General features: G+C 36.7%; 1 protein-coding gene across 14 annotated transcripts in view; it reads right to left on the bottom strand.

Annotated features, from left to right (window-relative positions):
- The window catches only part of LOC141434168 (uncharacterized), a 500,735-nt gene that overhangs the window by 350,760 nt on the left and 133,564 nt on the right, over window positions 1–16,411 (bottom strand). The window contains exons 5-7 of one of the 14 annotated variants that reach the window (XM_074096493.1): window positions 4,538–4,698; window positions 2,994–3,181; window positions 2,320–2,455 (exon numbers count right to left, since the gene is read on the bottom strand). The exons of 11 other annotated variants lie outside the window; for them this stretch is intronic. In XM_074096493.1, coding sequence (XP_073952594.1) covers window positions 2,335–2,455; window positions 2,994–3,181; window positions 4,538–4,698 — 470 coding nt within the window. In that variant the 3' untranslated portion in view covers window positions 2,320–2,334. Of the gene's footprint in view, window positions 1–2,319; window positions 2,456–2,993; window positions 3,182–3,628; window positions 3,867–4,537; window positions 4,699–16,411 lie in introns of those variants that run through there. 2 more of the 14 variants (XM_074096494.1, XM_074096518.1) reach the window with 2 other exon arrangements.

Below are 16,411 nucleotides of genomic sequence, written 5' to 3'. Positions count from 1 at the left end.
GATTTACTAAAATATATCTCTGGAAACAATGATATTTCATTATGTTTTACAATTGAAATGTCCACAGCAGATGTTGATCATGATCAATATCTGATGAATACTCTAAGAGCGGTTTCGCACTACTTTAATCCGAATCCGTGAAAATACGGTCCGGAGCAGTCGTAGAACTATTTGTATGGTAGATTACGCACTAGATCGGATTGCACCGTCATCTGATTTCACCATACAAATAGTTCTACGACTACTGCGGTTTGTATTTTAACGGATTCGGATCATTCTAGAGCGTAACCGCTCTAAAGGAATCCATTTATCCGGTTGTCGTTGTCAGACGCTTACTTACCTTATTGAATTACAGTAAAGTGTGCTTTATCTTTTAACACCATCACATTTGGCTTCAAAAAAAAGAAACATATTTTGCGAAAAGACGGTACATGTACATGTTTATGTATAAATAAGGTTAAATTCGCTGGTAGTAGTCTAAGGGAGAGCCTTTTTTTCAGTACTGGACGTCTTCCGGCTGAAGATGATGATGTTTTGCTAGTATCATTCAGTGCACAAAAACATCGGCAAAGTATACAAAAAAGCAATTATTCATCAACAAACAACTTTATTTTAAATTAGTATGAACAGCACACCCACTCGAAAGCAAATACTACATGAATCAGAGATGATTATGTTGATTGTTTATCTTGATGATTTCTTCGTGATAAGTGTGGATAGACGCTCGGCAACCATCTCGGAACCACTTCACACATACAAAAAAACCCCTGTCGCCCTTGCTGTTGCTGTGCTGGTTGAACCTATGGCTGCCGATTATCACCACAGGCTTTCCAAACTTTGACATGGAAAATACTGGAACTGCAAACAAATGTAATGGGTTTTCATTGGAAAAAATTGAGCACCTTGCCTTAAAGCTGTGCACAGTCAAGAAAGGCACCACCAGGTGCTGGTTATCATCATAAAAATAACGATATTTAAATCAAACGGAGTGTTCAACGTAAAATTAAACAAAATATAATTTTAGTAATTCTGCTATTCGATTTCATAACAATTCTCATAAACTTCAAACTAAAACAGATACTATAAAATATATTTTATTATTTTTATTTTATATTTTATTATTGGGAACTAATGACCTGTGGCAACTTTATTGGTCAACGTTAGATGTAATTGTTTATTATGTACTAAGTTTAATTGTACCGTTTGTGCCCGAATACATAAATACATAAATAAATTATTATTAGAGTTTCGAGCCCAAGGATCATTTTGTGGTCCACCCATCCGTCTGTCAAGGCTTTTACAATATTTGCCTGGACTAGAAAAGCTCATGATAAATTTCAAGTCTAATTCACGCATAAATTCCGAAAAAACTGCTGCTATTTATTTGCAAATTCTTATTGTTACAATAATATTATGATATTTCCAAATTGAAATCAATACTATTGTAAGAGCAGCTGCAACTGAATTTGTGTCCATATTCACGCACAGAGTTGAACGAAAATGTCAATCAGCTTTCTTCCGATGGTTATGCTCATTCTTCTTGTTCACTATATTGTTGTCGATGGTAACAACGCTAGCCCTGCAACCCATGGAGTTCTGTGAGCATACCCACCGCGCCTTGGGGCCCTTGCTTCGACAGTACTTGTTAAATCGATATTCTCCAATCTGAAGTACAGGTTTTCCATAACGTGAAGTAGTCAAGATTGCTTCTGGAAAGAAATCAAAGTAGACTTTTTCACGTTTTTGGACATATAATCTAGAGCGGCCGTAAAGGAAAATAAATATCAATAAAAAAAAACATGTCACAACGAAATACATACAAAATAAGGCCGACAACGATTATACTTACTTGTAACATCCAGTTAGGTACTTTCATCTCAGCAGAGTTCATCTGATTGGTTAAAAACAAAACAAAAGCAGCATTTTAATTGCTTTATTCACTCGTAATATTACTTAAGGTATAAATTATCAGTCTTTATGTAAACCATACACACACGGTAATTTAAAATACATTGTATATGTATATTATACAGTACGCGTTCAGTACAAGTACAGTAAAAATGTCTGCATCAAAGTTATGAATGATTTTGTATAGTTTAATTTAGACCAAAAAGTTGCAGAATAATTAATAATAATAAATAAAAATGATAATAATATTAAATAAATTTTTGATAGGTATTTAGGTACTATAAAGATCACAACTTTTTAACTTTTGAAAACTAAAAAAGTATGAAGTATAAGAACCGAGAAATACGAAACTTTATTTCTCAATGATTGTGTGGTTTGCTTTTCACAATCTCGTCATCGATGGTGACGAGGGTGGCTGGACAACCGTTATGCACTTTCACACAGATCCAGCGCTTGCGTTGACCGCGGCTGCCAGACCACTGGTTGAATCGGTATTGGCCGATCTGTATCACGGGGCGACCACAACGGGACTCCATTAGAATTATTTCTGTAAAAGAAAAAATAGATGAAGAGACTCAGTAATAAAATGTCTTTAACAAGTTAATATTTAGTCAACGATTGATACGAAAATAATTGGAAATTTTCTAAGTGTGGCAATTAATTTGAAAGCGACAGATATTTTCCTATCTTAATTTCACTTGAATTATCATCATATTTTGGTTTTCATAATATGTTGTTACTTCCTTCATTAACCTGTTTTTTTTTTCATCCAACTGAATCAAACAACAACACAACCAAAAAAGGTTCTTATTGTTCCTTAAAAGTAATAATAAAATCAGTAACAGGGATTAACGAAGCATCTTAAATAAGACGACTAACTTGAAAATAATGTTTTAATACACACACACAACACACAAACATCACGCCTGTATTCCCAAATGGGGTAGGCAGAGCACACGAAACGTTACCGCTTCAGAGCCACTTTTAGCAATTTTAGGTTTAAAGTTTGTCAAAAAAAATTGATTTATTATATTCAAATAACTAAGAAATACCTTTGAAATCTAAGGCAAGTAAGAAAAACAAACCTAATGATTATGGGGAGACATACTGATGACCATATCCTCGCAAGTGGTAGCTTTAGCGGGGCAATGTAGGGAATGCACTTTGATGCATATCCATCGGGTGCTTTCATTTCCAATGTGTGCACAGTAGTACCGGTACTTGCCCAGATTAAGCACTGGATTACCGCGGGCCGATGTTGAGAATATTGGTACTGGAAGGATGTTCATCAAATGAAGATTAAAATATTAAAAGAGTTCTCGGCTTTTTTACACGAAAGAGCTAAAGTGAGTTACGGTCGAGCGCAGCATTGTAGGAGTTCAAAGAGCTAATAGAAAGAATGACCAGAAAATCAGTCGCACATAAACCCCTAATGCTGAATTAACGACATCAGTGTGGCATTAGGACTTAATTGTGCATTCGACATCCATTGACTACCTAGTTCAGAAACTAACGACCAGATCATTATTTTTTTAATTACTTTTCAAAATTAATTATTAAGTACATACTTAATTTTAACATTATTCAGAGTCATCAAAAATACAGAATCATATTTAGAATTACTCCGTTCATTTCCGTTCACATTACGTGAAATTTTCGGAAACAATTATTATACTTGTGCAAACATAATGCAACTTGACACTTTTCACAGGATACGTACGTCTTTCCTTTACATCCTAGTAATTTGCAGCGTTGACGCTTTAGTTTCCACGAGGGAAAATGCTCAATCCCATCATACCTCAGGTCGCAAGCAGACCGAATACTATTGACCTGTATTTTGTTAATCAACTCTTGGCGTATGTCTGTCTGTTTGTCACCCGAACTTTGCTCAGCATACACAATGGACACGGTCTTAAAGTTTGATATCCCTTTGAAATTTGTCGGCTTGGACCTGTCAACTATAAAAAATATTTTTAAAGTTATGTACGATTATTTTTAGAAAAATATTAAGTTTGTAAGAAATTAGCTGGTAATTCAAAGACTATGAGAGAATAAAAGATAAAACATCGAAGATAATATTGATTGCTATTTTATTTCATTTGGGCACGTATCTGAATATCGAAAATTGAAATATCTATAGTTAAAATATGGACGGGCAAAATATCGAAACCTAAACCTAACCTAACCTTACCTACGCTACTTTCGATATTTTGACCGTCGACTTTTTAACTTTAGGTATATTAATTTTCGATATTCAAATACGTCGCCTTTCATTTACACTGTAATGGTTTATATGGCTTCATGTTGGCTTTGACACCATGAATATCTTTCAAATGGTAACTTGGGCTCCCATGAACCCGTAATCGGAAATCAAATCCAAACCAACAGTAATAACAATAATTTATTCTCAGAAAACAAAGTACAAAAAATATTAATTAGTGATTGTGCTCAGTGAAGACAATGACAATGACTTGAACGACGATCATGGACCAGGCACGGCAGCCGTGGTAGTAAGTGACGCAGATTCAGCCGGCCCGAAGGCCTACTTGTCGTACTCCACTTGTTAAACGGTCGGGCCCTACTCGTATCTGTTTTAATGGTTGTGATTGGTGACGGCTTTGACGATAACCTGATCGATGGTGATGAGCCGCGCGCGGCAGCCGTGGTGATCGCGCACGCAGATCCAGCTGACTTTGGGACCCTTGGAGCGGCTATACTTATTGAACCGGTACGGTCCTATCTGAATCACCGGATTCCCGTATTTTGAGGTCGAGAATATTGGTTCATGATCTGGAAAAAGCAAGTCATACTTTGGACGCTTTCATTGTCAAAATGGATTTGCATCTTCTAGCGTTCATGGTTTAAGGCCCACCAGTGTGATTTGGCGAAATAAATATTATGCTCAATAATTTTCATGTGCTTGCATGATAATAACCACGCCTTATCCGCTTCCAATATTCTATATAGTTATTTAATTCTCACGGATTCGTTTGAAATATCAATTAAAAAAACATCAAAATTCAACCAATGTGCCAACCAAGTGCTAATATTAATTTGAATTTCTGATACCTATCAATAGATGATCTGAAAATAAAAATAAAAATGTAATTACTTCGTCACATTTTCTTAAGAGAGCGATCAAATAAAAGAAAACCTCCACTGAAATGTCTCAAGGGTAATAAATGAATATGATAGAATTTTCTCAAACATTTGTAATGAAAGATAACAAAATCATACAAATCAGCAAGTAAACTTGTTTAAACTCTCAATGATTATGCTGATGTTTAACCTGTACGATTTGATCATCACAAGTGATGAGAACAGCTTTACAGCCGTTGCCTAGCTTGACGCAAGGCCAGCGCGCGCGCCGTCCTTGGCTCCCTACCCACTTGTTGTACCGGTATCGGCCCAGTTGGATTACCGGTTTACCGTAGCGAGAGGTCGTGAACACTGGAGCTTCAGTATCTGTAAGAAAACTCTCTAATCACTATATTTAAAGATTGGTTAAAAAATTTACATGCGCTCTGATATCCAAATACTTAAATGCAAGATTTTAGTAGCGGTGTAACTGTTGGAACGCTGTGTCCCTTTGGTTCAGTAAGGAAATACTTAACACCGTGCAACCTGTTGTTTATATTAATTTGCTACACTCAACTTTTGCAGAAATCGATAGCAAAGCATAGAATGAAAAATGTTAAAAGAGAATATACCTATATTTTATTTATTATGGCACATAAAAATTATTATTATTCACTGATATACATTATTTTAATTTTATTTATTAAGCCAAAATAAATACAATAGAATACAATGAGTCTTTATTCAACACCCCTATATCCGCGGTAATAATACAAAAGGGCTTACAATGCGAATATATAACGCACCGTCATCTCAGCAGGTTTGCTGCATCGATAGGCATCCAACTTCGAATGTAGAGGAAAGTTTTAGAAAGTTCATCCATATCGCCCGCTTGTCATCTATACATAGATCTCTAACCTCATATTCGGGCTCACAATTAGACTGTACGTCTCCAAAGCTGTGCCAATTCAAATGCCCGATGATGCACTGATTGACTTCACTCGCGGTAGCACTCATCCCCGTCCACGTAGTAGATATACGACACGGTTGTCATTAAAGTGTTAAGTTTAGTCTTTGGTACCACTCCGATGATAGTAGCGCTATGACCCAATGTTCCCTCATGCTAAGGGTAAAACCCTTATATTTAAATTACACACGGAATTGCGGGCTTTCCCCCATATCCACGACACTTTAGCACTGTTGCTGCCGCTCCACCGGTTGTACCAGTATGGTCATATTCGTCTGCTAATGATTGTGATGATTCAAGTGCTTGATGATGACCTGATCGACGGTGATGACGCGCGCGCGGCAGCCCATGCTGGCCTTCCCGCAGGTCCAAGCCCCTCTAATACCTTTGCTGTCACTCCGCCGGTTGTAGCGGTATGGACCAATTTCTAAGACAGGTTTCCCGAAACGTGATGTTGTGAATATTGCGTCTGTAAATTAAGTAGGTTTTCTACAATGAGATTTTTAGTTTAGATAATTTTGTTTGTCTAGAATGTCTACTTTTCACTGGTCACTGAAGTCAAATGCCAGACAAAAGTTCACTTGTGTACTTGTATGTCTTAACTATGTATTGCTTTATATATCTTCTTGTAAGTTAAGTAATTCAATTCAATGACTGCATAAAAAAAGGGCATAAGTACAGAACATTTTACAATATAAATAATTGGCGACCTTATCACTTCCCTGGCGAGCTGTCTCTTCGAAGCAGCGCTTACAAAAGCATAGCATTCCTACCATATCATCTTGAAATTACTTTGGCGAATGGTTTAGTTTGACCGTTGGAAAACTAAAGAAGAAATCCGGCAGATACATTTATTACAAAAATAAACCAAGTTCTGTGGCACAAAAATTGGTGTCAAATCTGGCGCTGACTGTTCTGTGTCAAATAACCAAAAAATATTACATGTAAATTCACTGTTAGAACTATAATACAAGGAGTAACACTTGTTTACGCGTTTACTATGACAAACTAAACTCTGCCAGAAACGATGTGACGATGTTCTGCAGTACGAGTAGGCAACCACGTTTGCTCTAAGACGTGATATCATCCCTTTGTCAATGTTACTTGTAATCAATGATTATGTTCGTTGTTCCACTTAACAATGGTATCATTGAAGGTGATCACGCCAGCGCGGCACCCTTTGTTGCGCTGGTTACAAACCCAGGACTTCTTTGGCCCGTTGCAGTAGAAGCGCTTATTGAAGCGATGCTGACCTACTTGAATCACTGTGTTTCCGAACCACGACTTTATAAATTTTGGTCCTAAAAATTTTAAAAATTCTGTTACGCTCTATAATTATTCGTTATAGACTTTTATTTTCTTTAAAAACCGGTCATAAACATTAATTCGTTTTTAAGGAATATAAAAGTCTATCACGAATAATTATTGGAGTAGACACATTAACTTATACATTAAGAAGTGTTCTATCAGAAAACATTATTAATTTTTATTCAATTTTTATGGAATAATCGAGAAAAACTAACAAAAATGCAACGTTGCCAGCTCAGCAGGTATAAACGCTCTTAATACATACATAAACACCCTGTTTCCACTAAATTTCCGCTATTAGGTTTATCACTGGTAGAGTCAAGTGCAAAGATATCGACACGGCCAAAGTTACAAAAATATGTATACACGACCTTAATGGGAAGTGCATACATATTTTTCGTAACATCGTGTATACATATTTTTGTCACTATGGCCGTGTCGATATCTTTGCACTTGAATGTACCTTGCATACTTGTTTTCCGCCAACGTCGGTAAAAAAACAACAGTTCAAAAAACCCAGAACTAGCCTACATAAATTAATGGTTGTGCTTCTGAAACTGTCTTACTATGTCGCTGCCTATCGTGTACACTCGAACGCGACACCCTTTGGCCTGTTGATTGCAAATCCACGTCACTTGGCTGCCACTGCAGTAGCTTCTTTTGTTTAATCGATAAGGGCCTATATTCAAAACCTTGTTCCCTGTCCATGTAGTGGTGAAAGTTGCTTCTGAAAAAAAAAACATAATTACGAATCGAATTTAATTCGATACGCTTTCATTTAACATTTGTTTTTTTTTTGCCTTTATCTGATCTGATCGCATCTTGGTAACATGAACCTTTTCGTTCGCGACTTCCGCTTGATCGATAAAAGCGATAAAGACCGAAATATCTGCATATCCTGGTTTCGCCTTGTAAGATTTGAGACGGACAACTTATTTATTTAGTTACTTACCTAGGAACCTACATACGAATATTGCAAGTTAAATAAAAGCTTGTAAACAGTAAAGTCACTTTAATTACCAACCACTGCTTTATTTTAATTATAATCCTGGGAATGAGACCACTTAGGTATAACGATTATAAGCTGTGGATAATTCAATCCTGATTTTAATAAGGATGTGTGTATGAGTGACATTACAATTTCATCAAGTTTTCTGCAATGGCAGTTTTGTACACAGTTTTTTAAAAACTTTTTAACACAATGCTTTACATAAATATGCATGAACAGTAACAATGCCACTAATTCTCAATAGACTAGGTACACTAAACTGTGTTAATTTTATACTGAAGCTATCATTTTTCAACCACTTTAGTAATACTGGGAGTTCCATAACAATGCGACACGGAAATAAAGTACCATTAGTACCTATTGCAGCTGGCATATTTCCCTTCATTGTTTATTTTATTTTACAAATTACTAAACAGAGCATGGAAAGAGTTAAAAAATGTAGATGGGCAGTTAAAGACACTCCTATTTTAAGATAGGTGTATTGTGTGTATTTTTTACACACGTCGTTTGGTTCGATTCCCAGATGAGACAAGCATTTTTTATGCAGCCAAAACACTTTCACTAGTTTCTTTTCAATTCTTGAATTCATTATTTCTGCCGTCGTACCTACCTCATAAACGGCTGCTAGAAACAGTAAGTTTTTCAACTGTTCGTGCACATGTCCTCAATCTCAAATGAACCACGATTAACCCAAGCGTAAAATACAGTAGCATCTTGCTCAATGGTTATGCTCATTTAATATTTTGACGATGACGTTATGGAGAGTGACGAGGCGCGCACGGCACTGCTTGTACTGTTTGACGCAGGTCCAAGAGGCGCGCGCGCCGCGGCTGTATGCCCACTTGTTGAATCGATGGGGGCCCAGCTCGATCACCGGCCGACCGAATCGGGATACCGTGAACACCACTGGAAAAAAGCAAGTGCTAAATAAGTCGTATTGGTATCTGGTAATCTATTTAACTGTGGAATAATAAAGTGGTTTAAAAATCACGAGCAATCTTGATTTCTTGCGTACTTACTTGATGTACAAAAACGAAAATTGATTTGTTATAAAGCTGTTTCATTAATACAGCGAGGTTATTAACATGCCAGCCATGCAACTAAAGTTATTTTTTTTAGGGAGAAATTATCTCGTTTATGAAAACCCGCTAACTCAGTACAGTCTCCTTAAAATGTTGTTCTTCAATGATTAGGTATGATAATTAACAACCTGATCGCTGATAGTAGTGAGCCACGCTTTATAGGGGTAACGGCTCTTCACACACACCCAGATACCCTTAGGGCCCTTACTACGGGTCCACTTACTGTACCGATAGAGACCTAGCTGAAGGAGCGCATTTCCAAATCTGGACATTGTGAATTTTGGTGTAACATCTAAAACAATCGTCTCAAAAAAAATTGAAAAATCAATAAAGTCTTGGAAATTAAATTCATTATTTTTTAATTGCGATTTTTACAATAGCTACTGGTCATACTTTGATTGCTTAGTAGCGACATCTCTTGTCTGGGTGAGCGGTTAGTTCCGAAAGAGTGTGACGTCTGTCGACGAAACATAGATGTCGCTAGTGCTGCTGCTTAATTAGCATAGTAGAAATAAGCAACCTGAGATATGTATGCATAGGAAGAATTCGTGTCTAGATTTCTGTCCAGCAGTGGTGTAGGGGTTACAGCACGCAGCACGGATTGCTGAGGACCTGGGTTCGATTCCCAGTGCTGGTCTCTTTTTCTGGTTTTTCTGTGCATCCATGTCTCAGTTTGTGTTTTCGACCTACTGGTCAATTGCTTGCTTTGCTACATTCTATGATATCACGGAATAGAAGAAACAGGACGATGTGGCATGGTCACAAAACATGCTGATAATAAATAATTTCAACGCATTAATTACATCAATTTTCTACGACACTATAAGTAGTTGCGGTACAAAACGGGACTTATTGAAATTACCTCTTGTTTTTTCTCTTCCGTGTATGATATAAGTATAGTCTAAATTCGTGCAGCAGATCACAAAAAATAATAGAATTGAAAAATTCCACATTTTTCTTACAATACAATACAATGACTCTTTATTGTACACCAAAAATAATAAGCGATACAGAAAACAGGTACACAAAAAGAAGCTGAGGTCTTACGTATGAAGAACAGGAGCACCAGTAGGTACAACCCCGGACAATTGTTAATTTATAAGTCAAGGAACACAAGGTTTTTTTTGTAAAACTGTTGACAAGGCTGAATTTTAAGTCTTATTTTACGGATGGTACCGAAATAATACTTTAAGTTATGATTTAAACTGAACTAGATGTTGACATTGTCTTGCTTGAGTTCACTGCTGCCTGGCTTTAATCTAAAGGGGAATACATACTGAGCTGCTCCTTTTGATAACGGCAGCAAAATGTCCCGTCCGCCAGTTTCCAAAAAAGAAAATAATATAATAGGTTCACTGACTTTCCACTTAAACAATCACTAACGCCAAACAGAATATCGTGAGGTGAATAGACACAAATAACTAATGCTGGCCATATACCATCCTTCCTATCGTCCAATCGGCATGACGGCATGATCCAATCTGCAGTTCGTCCATATACACCACACACGATCAGTTTGAACTGTCCAATCGGCAGCAACGTTCAGTTGAAACCATGGCGTCCCCACTGACAGACGACGATTTGTTAGCTGTCTTGGGCAATTTACTCGTGATAAAAAAAAAGATCGAGCAGAGTGGTGCATACAGTGGAAAGAATTCAGTTTACTCATATACTTCGCGATACGACGCGTCTACCACCGAAAAAAACTTGAGTTTACTGAACTAACGATCACCGACCGCCATACACGCTCCGATCGGCATGATCTAGCCAAAATAATTGAAATTTGATTGTGCCGTCAAGTATAACTGTCATCCCAATCCACGCCCACACACGATCAGTTCTAACTGATCCAATCGGCAGCGTCATGCCGATTGGACGATAGGAAGGATGGTGTATGGCCAGCATAAGAAAGACGCCATGTACCTATTCGTAGCGTTGTCGCACCATATCTAAATAATATCGAACTACTCACACAGTTAATGGGTATGCAAGTTTTTGGACTTCACAATAACATTGTCAACGGTGGTGAGGGTAGCGCGGCAGCCATGTTGATTTTTCACGCACGTCCACCGCGCCTGATGGCCTTTGCTGCCGCTCCAACGGTTGAAACGGTACCGCCCCAGCACTATCACAGGGTTACCGAAACGCGTTGTCTCAAACCTTGCGATTCCTAAACAAAAATCATAATACCGTTACTGTTGCATCGATTGAAGTTTTGGTATTATTTAAATTCTTTATTTGGATTTAGTGGATAATCGGAAGAACTAATTGAATGATTTTGATGGATAGGACATTATATTGTATAAAGTTAATCCACTTAGGTTACCTTTTCTCCCGAGTAAATACAAAGTTTATATCATTGTTTAACCTGTATAGAATATGATTTCAACTTAATAATAACATAAGGAAAATTATTTCACTGTTACGAATAAATTAAAGATATAAAGAAAGCTTTAATGATTTATTTATATTTTGTAACGTTTCCAGGCATGAGCAGAAACCATGTAGACCTAAGGATTTTTTTACGATTCATCAACATTTAAAAGTTTAGATTTTCTTTGAAAGATCATGTAGGTACTCCTCTTTTTACCCGACTGCAAGGAGTGGTAATTTATTCCTTTCATCCTGGTATTCTTTGTCCTGATTTTGTATATGGATTTAACTTCTATCTAGCATGATTGGCATGCCCGTTATATCGATTTAATGATTGTGTTCGTTGTTTATTTTCATGATGGTATCTTCGACCATGCGGACAATAGCCAAGCACCCGTGCTTCGCTTTTATACAGTTCCAGCGCGACGTCACTCCTCTACTGGAGCTGTGCTTGTTAAAACGGTACTTGCCAACACAGAGCGCATAAGAGCCTCGATTTGTTTTTTCAAAGTAGTATTCACCTATGGAACAGAAATATAAATCATAAGTCAAAGCAAAACTAAGGGCCCACGCCAACTGGCGCGGGTAAAAAATAATAATAATTAAAAGCTGTTTATTTTAATAAAAAAATACACGCTAATTTCATTAATTAACTACTAATTCTTAATTAATAGGATTGTTGCAGTCAATGTTTATAATGTTACTTGATTATTTGGAATGAATAGATACAATAATTATAATTTTAATATTTTACTCTAAGTAGGTAGGTAATACAATTTTTATTTAAGGAGGTAGGTTTAACCATCGCACAAAGATACGCTTAATCTTGTTGTTTTTGCTATTCACAGTTTTATTTCTTTCACAGTTTCAAATGGAAATTTACTAAGCATGCAAGGCAGAGTGGACGTCCACACTCTCTGGCCATAAACATTATGACATCTGGGTATAACATAGGTTGGCAAGTTAGATATATTTCTCAAGTTCTTTGGCCTATTCTTCCTATTTATTTAACTGGTTTATTCTATCACTGTACTGTGTTAATATTGCCAAATCGACCTTGTCAAATACATTCATTACTTTACAGTAGCGAAATAGATCCTTATAATTGTCCTTGTATTTATATTTAATTTTTAATGGGACTATGGTTTTTAACAAACGTATTTGTAAGTTATAAATATTATTCAAATATGTTTTAAAAGTTCTTCCATAACTAGCCAGTCCATAACTCACTACAGTCCGCTAATGACATATAAAGGAGCCTTAGGGGCTGTTTCACCATCCATTGATTAGTGTTAACTGGCGGTTAGGTGTGATGCCGTCTCTATTTGTTTTGTTCGAATAGACGGAGACGGTATCACATTTAACCGTCGGTTAACGCTAATCAATGCATGGTGAAACAGCCCCTTAACGTTTTATAGGGAATGTTATGTTTAAGTACAGTTAACTTCGACAAGATGGACCTTATAGGTAGAGTCATTCAAGATGACGCGTGCCGTGGTTCTTATTACAATGTTATTAATGGCTAATTTTGACAAAATCACGCGTCTTGGTGGATGGCACTAGGTATAGCTTGTTACATACATAGTCAACATGAGGTCCCCAGTTAAATTAATGATCTGTTTTTAAGCTAAGGTAAGTATGTTCTTTCACAACATCTAGATGCATACAATTACAAGAGGCACCGCCCATGTGCATGCATTCATGCTCGTGGGCCACGACTTTAGGAATGTGTTGTGTTCTCAAGTGCGGTGAATGAATGTACATTAACTTCGTTTTTAACCGACTTCAAAAAAAGGAGGAAGTTCTATGTTCCAATGTTTGTATTTTTTATGTGTGTTCACCGATTACTCAGTCAAATGTGGACCGATTTTCAAAATTATTTTTGAATCGAAAGAGTATTCTTCTGAAGTGGTCCCATAGTCACCAAGTCAAGAGCTGATGATGGGATCCTAGGGAAATCGAGGGCAAACCTCAAATTTTATAGAACACCTATGGTAATTTTGGCATTTTTTAGCATTAAGATAAGCATTTACATTCAGAAAGTATCATTTGGTAAACTAATGAAGATAAACCTGATGAAGAAGACCGTGGATGTCCAATGGAACTCGTCAAAGCTAAGTAATGCACGCTCGTCTGTAGACGATCATGATTGATATACCTAGATAAGCGGCTAAGAAGGAGCTTTAAGTTAATGATTCTTTCGAACTGAACTGGTGCTGAAGCCGGAAGGTAAGCAACGGAACTCTGTTATAAAACAACGTAACTAAGCCGTGTTTGGGCTTAATGGAATTGTTGTGAGATGTAAAGAAATAAAGAAATTTTTTAACAAAAAAGTAAAACCGACTCCTAAAAAATAAAAAAAATAACAAAAAATGGAACCGACTACAAAACCCTTGAAAATATTTTTCTAAGTACGTAGGTACCTAGTAAATAGTGTAGCTCGAAGTCGGTGACTCAGCACGACCCAGCAGGATGGATTGAAACCCATAGTATGTAGGTGAAGTAGACGAATATAGTTCCATTCCTGCTGGCTCCTGCTGAGGCACCGACTTTGAGCTAGTAGGTACCTAGAAAAATATTTTGAAGGGTTTTGTAGTCGGTTCCATTTTTTGTTATTTTTTTACTATGTTCATTGAGGGTGCACATCTCTATTAGCGCGCGCCGCAAGTTTTTACGTTGAGTATAATCAGTAATTTAAGTATTTCAGTAAGTTCTTAATACTTAGTATTAAGTAAATTTAGTTCACCAAGTAAATCTGTCAAAACAATTTTTTTTTTCACTGATATTTACACTGAAAAAAAAAAGCATAGATATCTCAATCGATACGTACCCATTACTAACTTCCCACTTCTTTATAAAATATTGTTTTATCGTCGACACGGTGAAATTACAGATAAACAGAAAAATTTACGAGTCATTTAACTTTCATCTATTCAGTGGTTGTGATAATCCATGACATTGACAAATTCTACGTCCCATACCAAACAGAGCTCAATTGCAAATATAATTATTTAACCGCGTTTTTTTATTCGACTGGATGGCAAACGAGCAATTGGGTCTCCTGATGGTAAGAGATCACCACCGCCCATAGACACCTGCAACACCAAGGGAATTGCAGATGCGTTGCCAACCTAGAGGCCCAAGGTGGGATACCTCAAGTGCCAGTAATTTCACCGGTTGTCTTACTCTCCACGCCGAAACACAACAGTGCAAACACTGCTGCTTCACGGCAGGATTAGGTCAACGGTAGCATAGGGATATTAAAAATTCTTTATACCTAATAATAAAGTTCTCTTATCATCACTATTATATAACAGAGAAATGTATAAAAATATATACCTTTCATACTAAATAAAAAAGTATATCTCGTACAACGTTATACTCATTTACCTAATGTTTGTGAACATCCATGACGTTGGCGATTTCTCCGTCAACAGTGAGGATCTTCGCTCGACAGCCTTTGCGCTTCATCCAGCATGTCCAGCGCTTTTTAATTCCAAGGGTAGAATGAAGATAGTATTTGTGTCCCTTATACATGAGTATTTTTGAACTGCAGTAAAACGCTGTAAATTAAAAAAAAACTCAACATCTCAAACTCATCTAATTTAAAAACATCAGTGGGTACGGCAAAGGATTCGTCTACAGTTCGCGCGCTACCTTCAAAGAAATAGGGGCTGCCTTTCTTTTCTGTTCATAGAATACCTTGACTAGCTCATTTAATTATTATTTTTATTATTATGAGAGGAAGACAAATGATCAATACCGCTGAGTTAAACGATACCAACACTCAGTTAATTATTTTAGAAGAATGTATGTATTTATTAAATAAAATAAACCATGCCGCCGATTCCTCGAAGCTCGATCGTAATTGAAAGCAAGATTGTTTTTTTGGAAACTTTTTGTATTTTTTATTTCAATTCCAAATTTTTACATTTAAAATTAAAAGCATTCAAAATTAAAAGTAGGTACTTTCGTATTAAATGAACAACATTAGCTTGATACTCAGATGCGGTTTTTTGCAGTGCGAAAAAGAACATTGTGAAACGTTTCACAATGAAATTTCAAAGTTGCGATCACACAATGGACCTCATTGGATTACCGATAGCGATATCGTATAGTAGCATATCGTACTACGCGAGTTGAAAATAGTATTTTATGCAACTGTATCATAATAAGGGCCATTACATAACGGACAATAAATACATTTTTCAATTTTAAATGTAGCAAATTACTGCTCACTTCCTTTGCCGCCTGTTTTATTTCTGGCGGCGTCAATATTTCTGCGTCACTTAATTCAACAAAGTCACACATTCTCACAGATAAAAAGTCGTTTAAATAGTGATTAACTCTTTTATTTCTTTCAACTTTCAAGAACTACGTGCAAAATCAAAACATATTCCCTCTTTTTTGTAATTGTTTTTTCACTAATTACAACCTTAGAATGGTCCCGGAAACTTTTTTTTTATTCGACTGGATGGCAAACGAGCTAGTGGGTCTCCTGATGGTAAGAGATCACCACCGCCCATAAACATCTGCAACACCAGGGGTATTGCAGACGCTTTGCCAACCTAGAGACCTAAGATGGGATACCTCAAGTGCCAGTAATTTCACCGGCTGTCTTACTCCCCAGGCCGAAACACAACAGTGCAAGCACTGCTGCTTCACGGCAGGATTAGCGAGCAAGAT

This window comes from Choristoneura fumiferana, chromosome 13, assembly GCF_025370935.1.
Source record: "Choristoneura fumiferana chromosome 13, NRCan_CFum_1, whole genome shotgun sequence".
Lineage (NCBI taxonomy): Eukaryota > Metazoa > Arthropoda > Insecta > Lepidoptera > Tortricidae > Choristoneura > Choristoneura fumiferana.
Note: the sequence above shows the minus strand (reverse complement) of the source record. Positions and strands in the feature narration are given on the sequence as shown.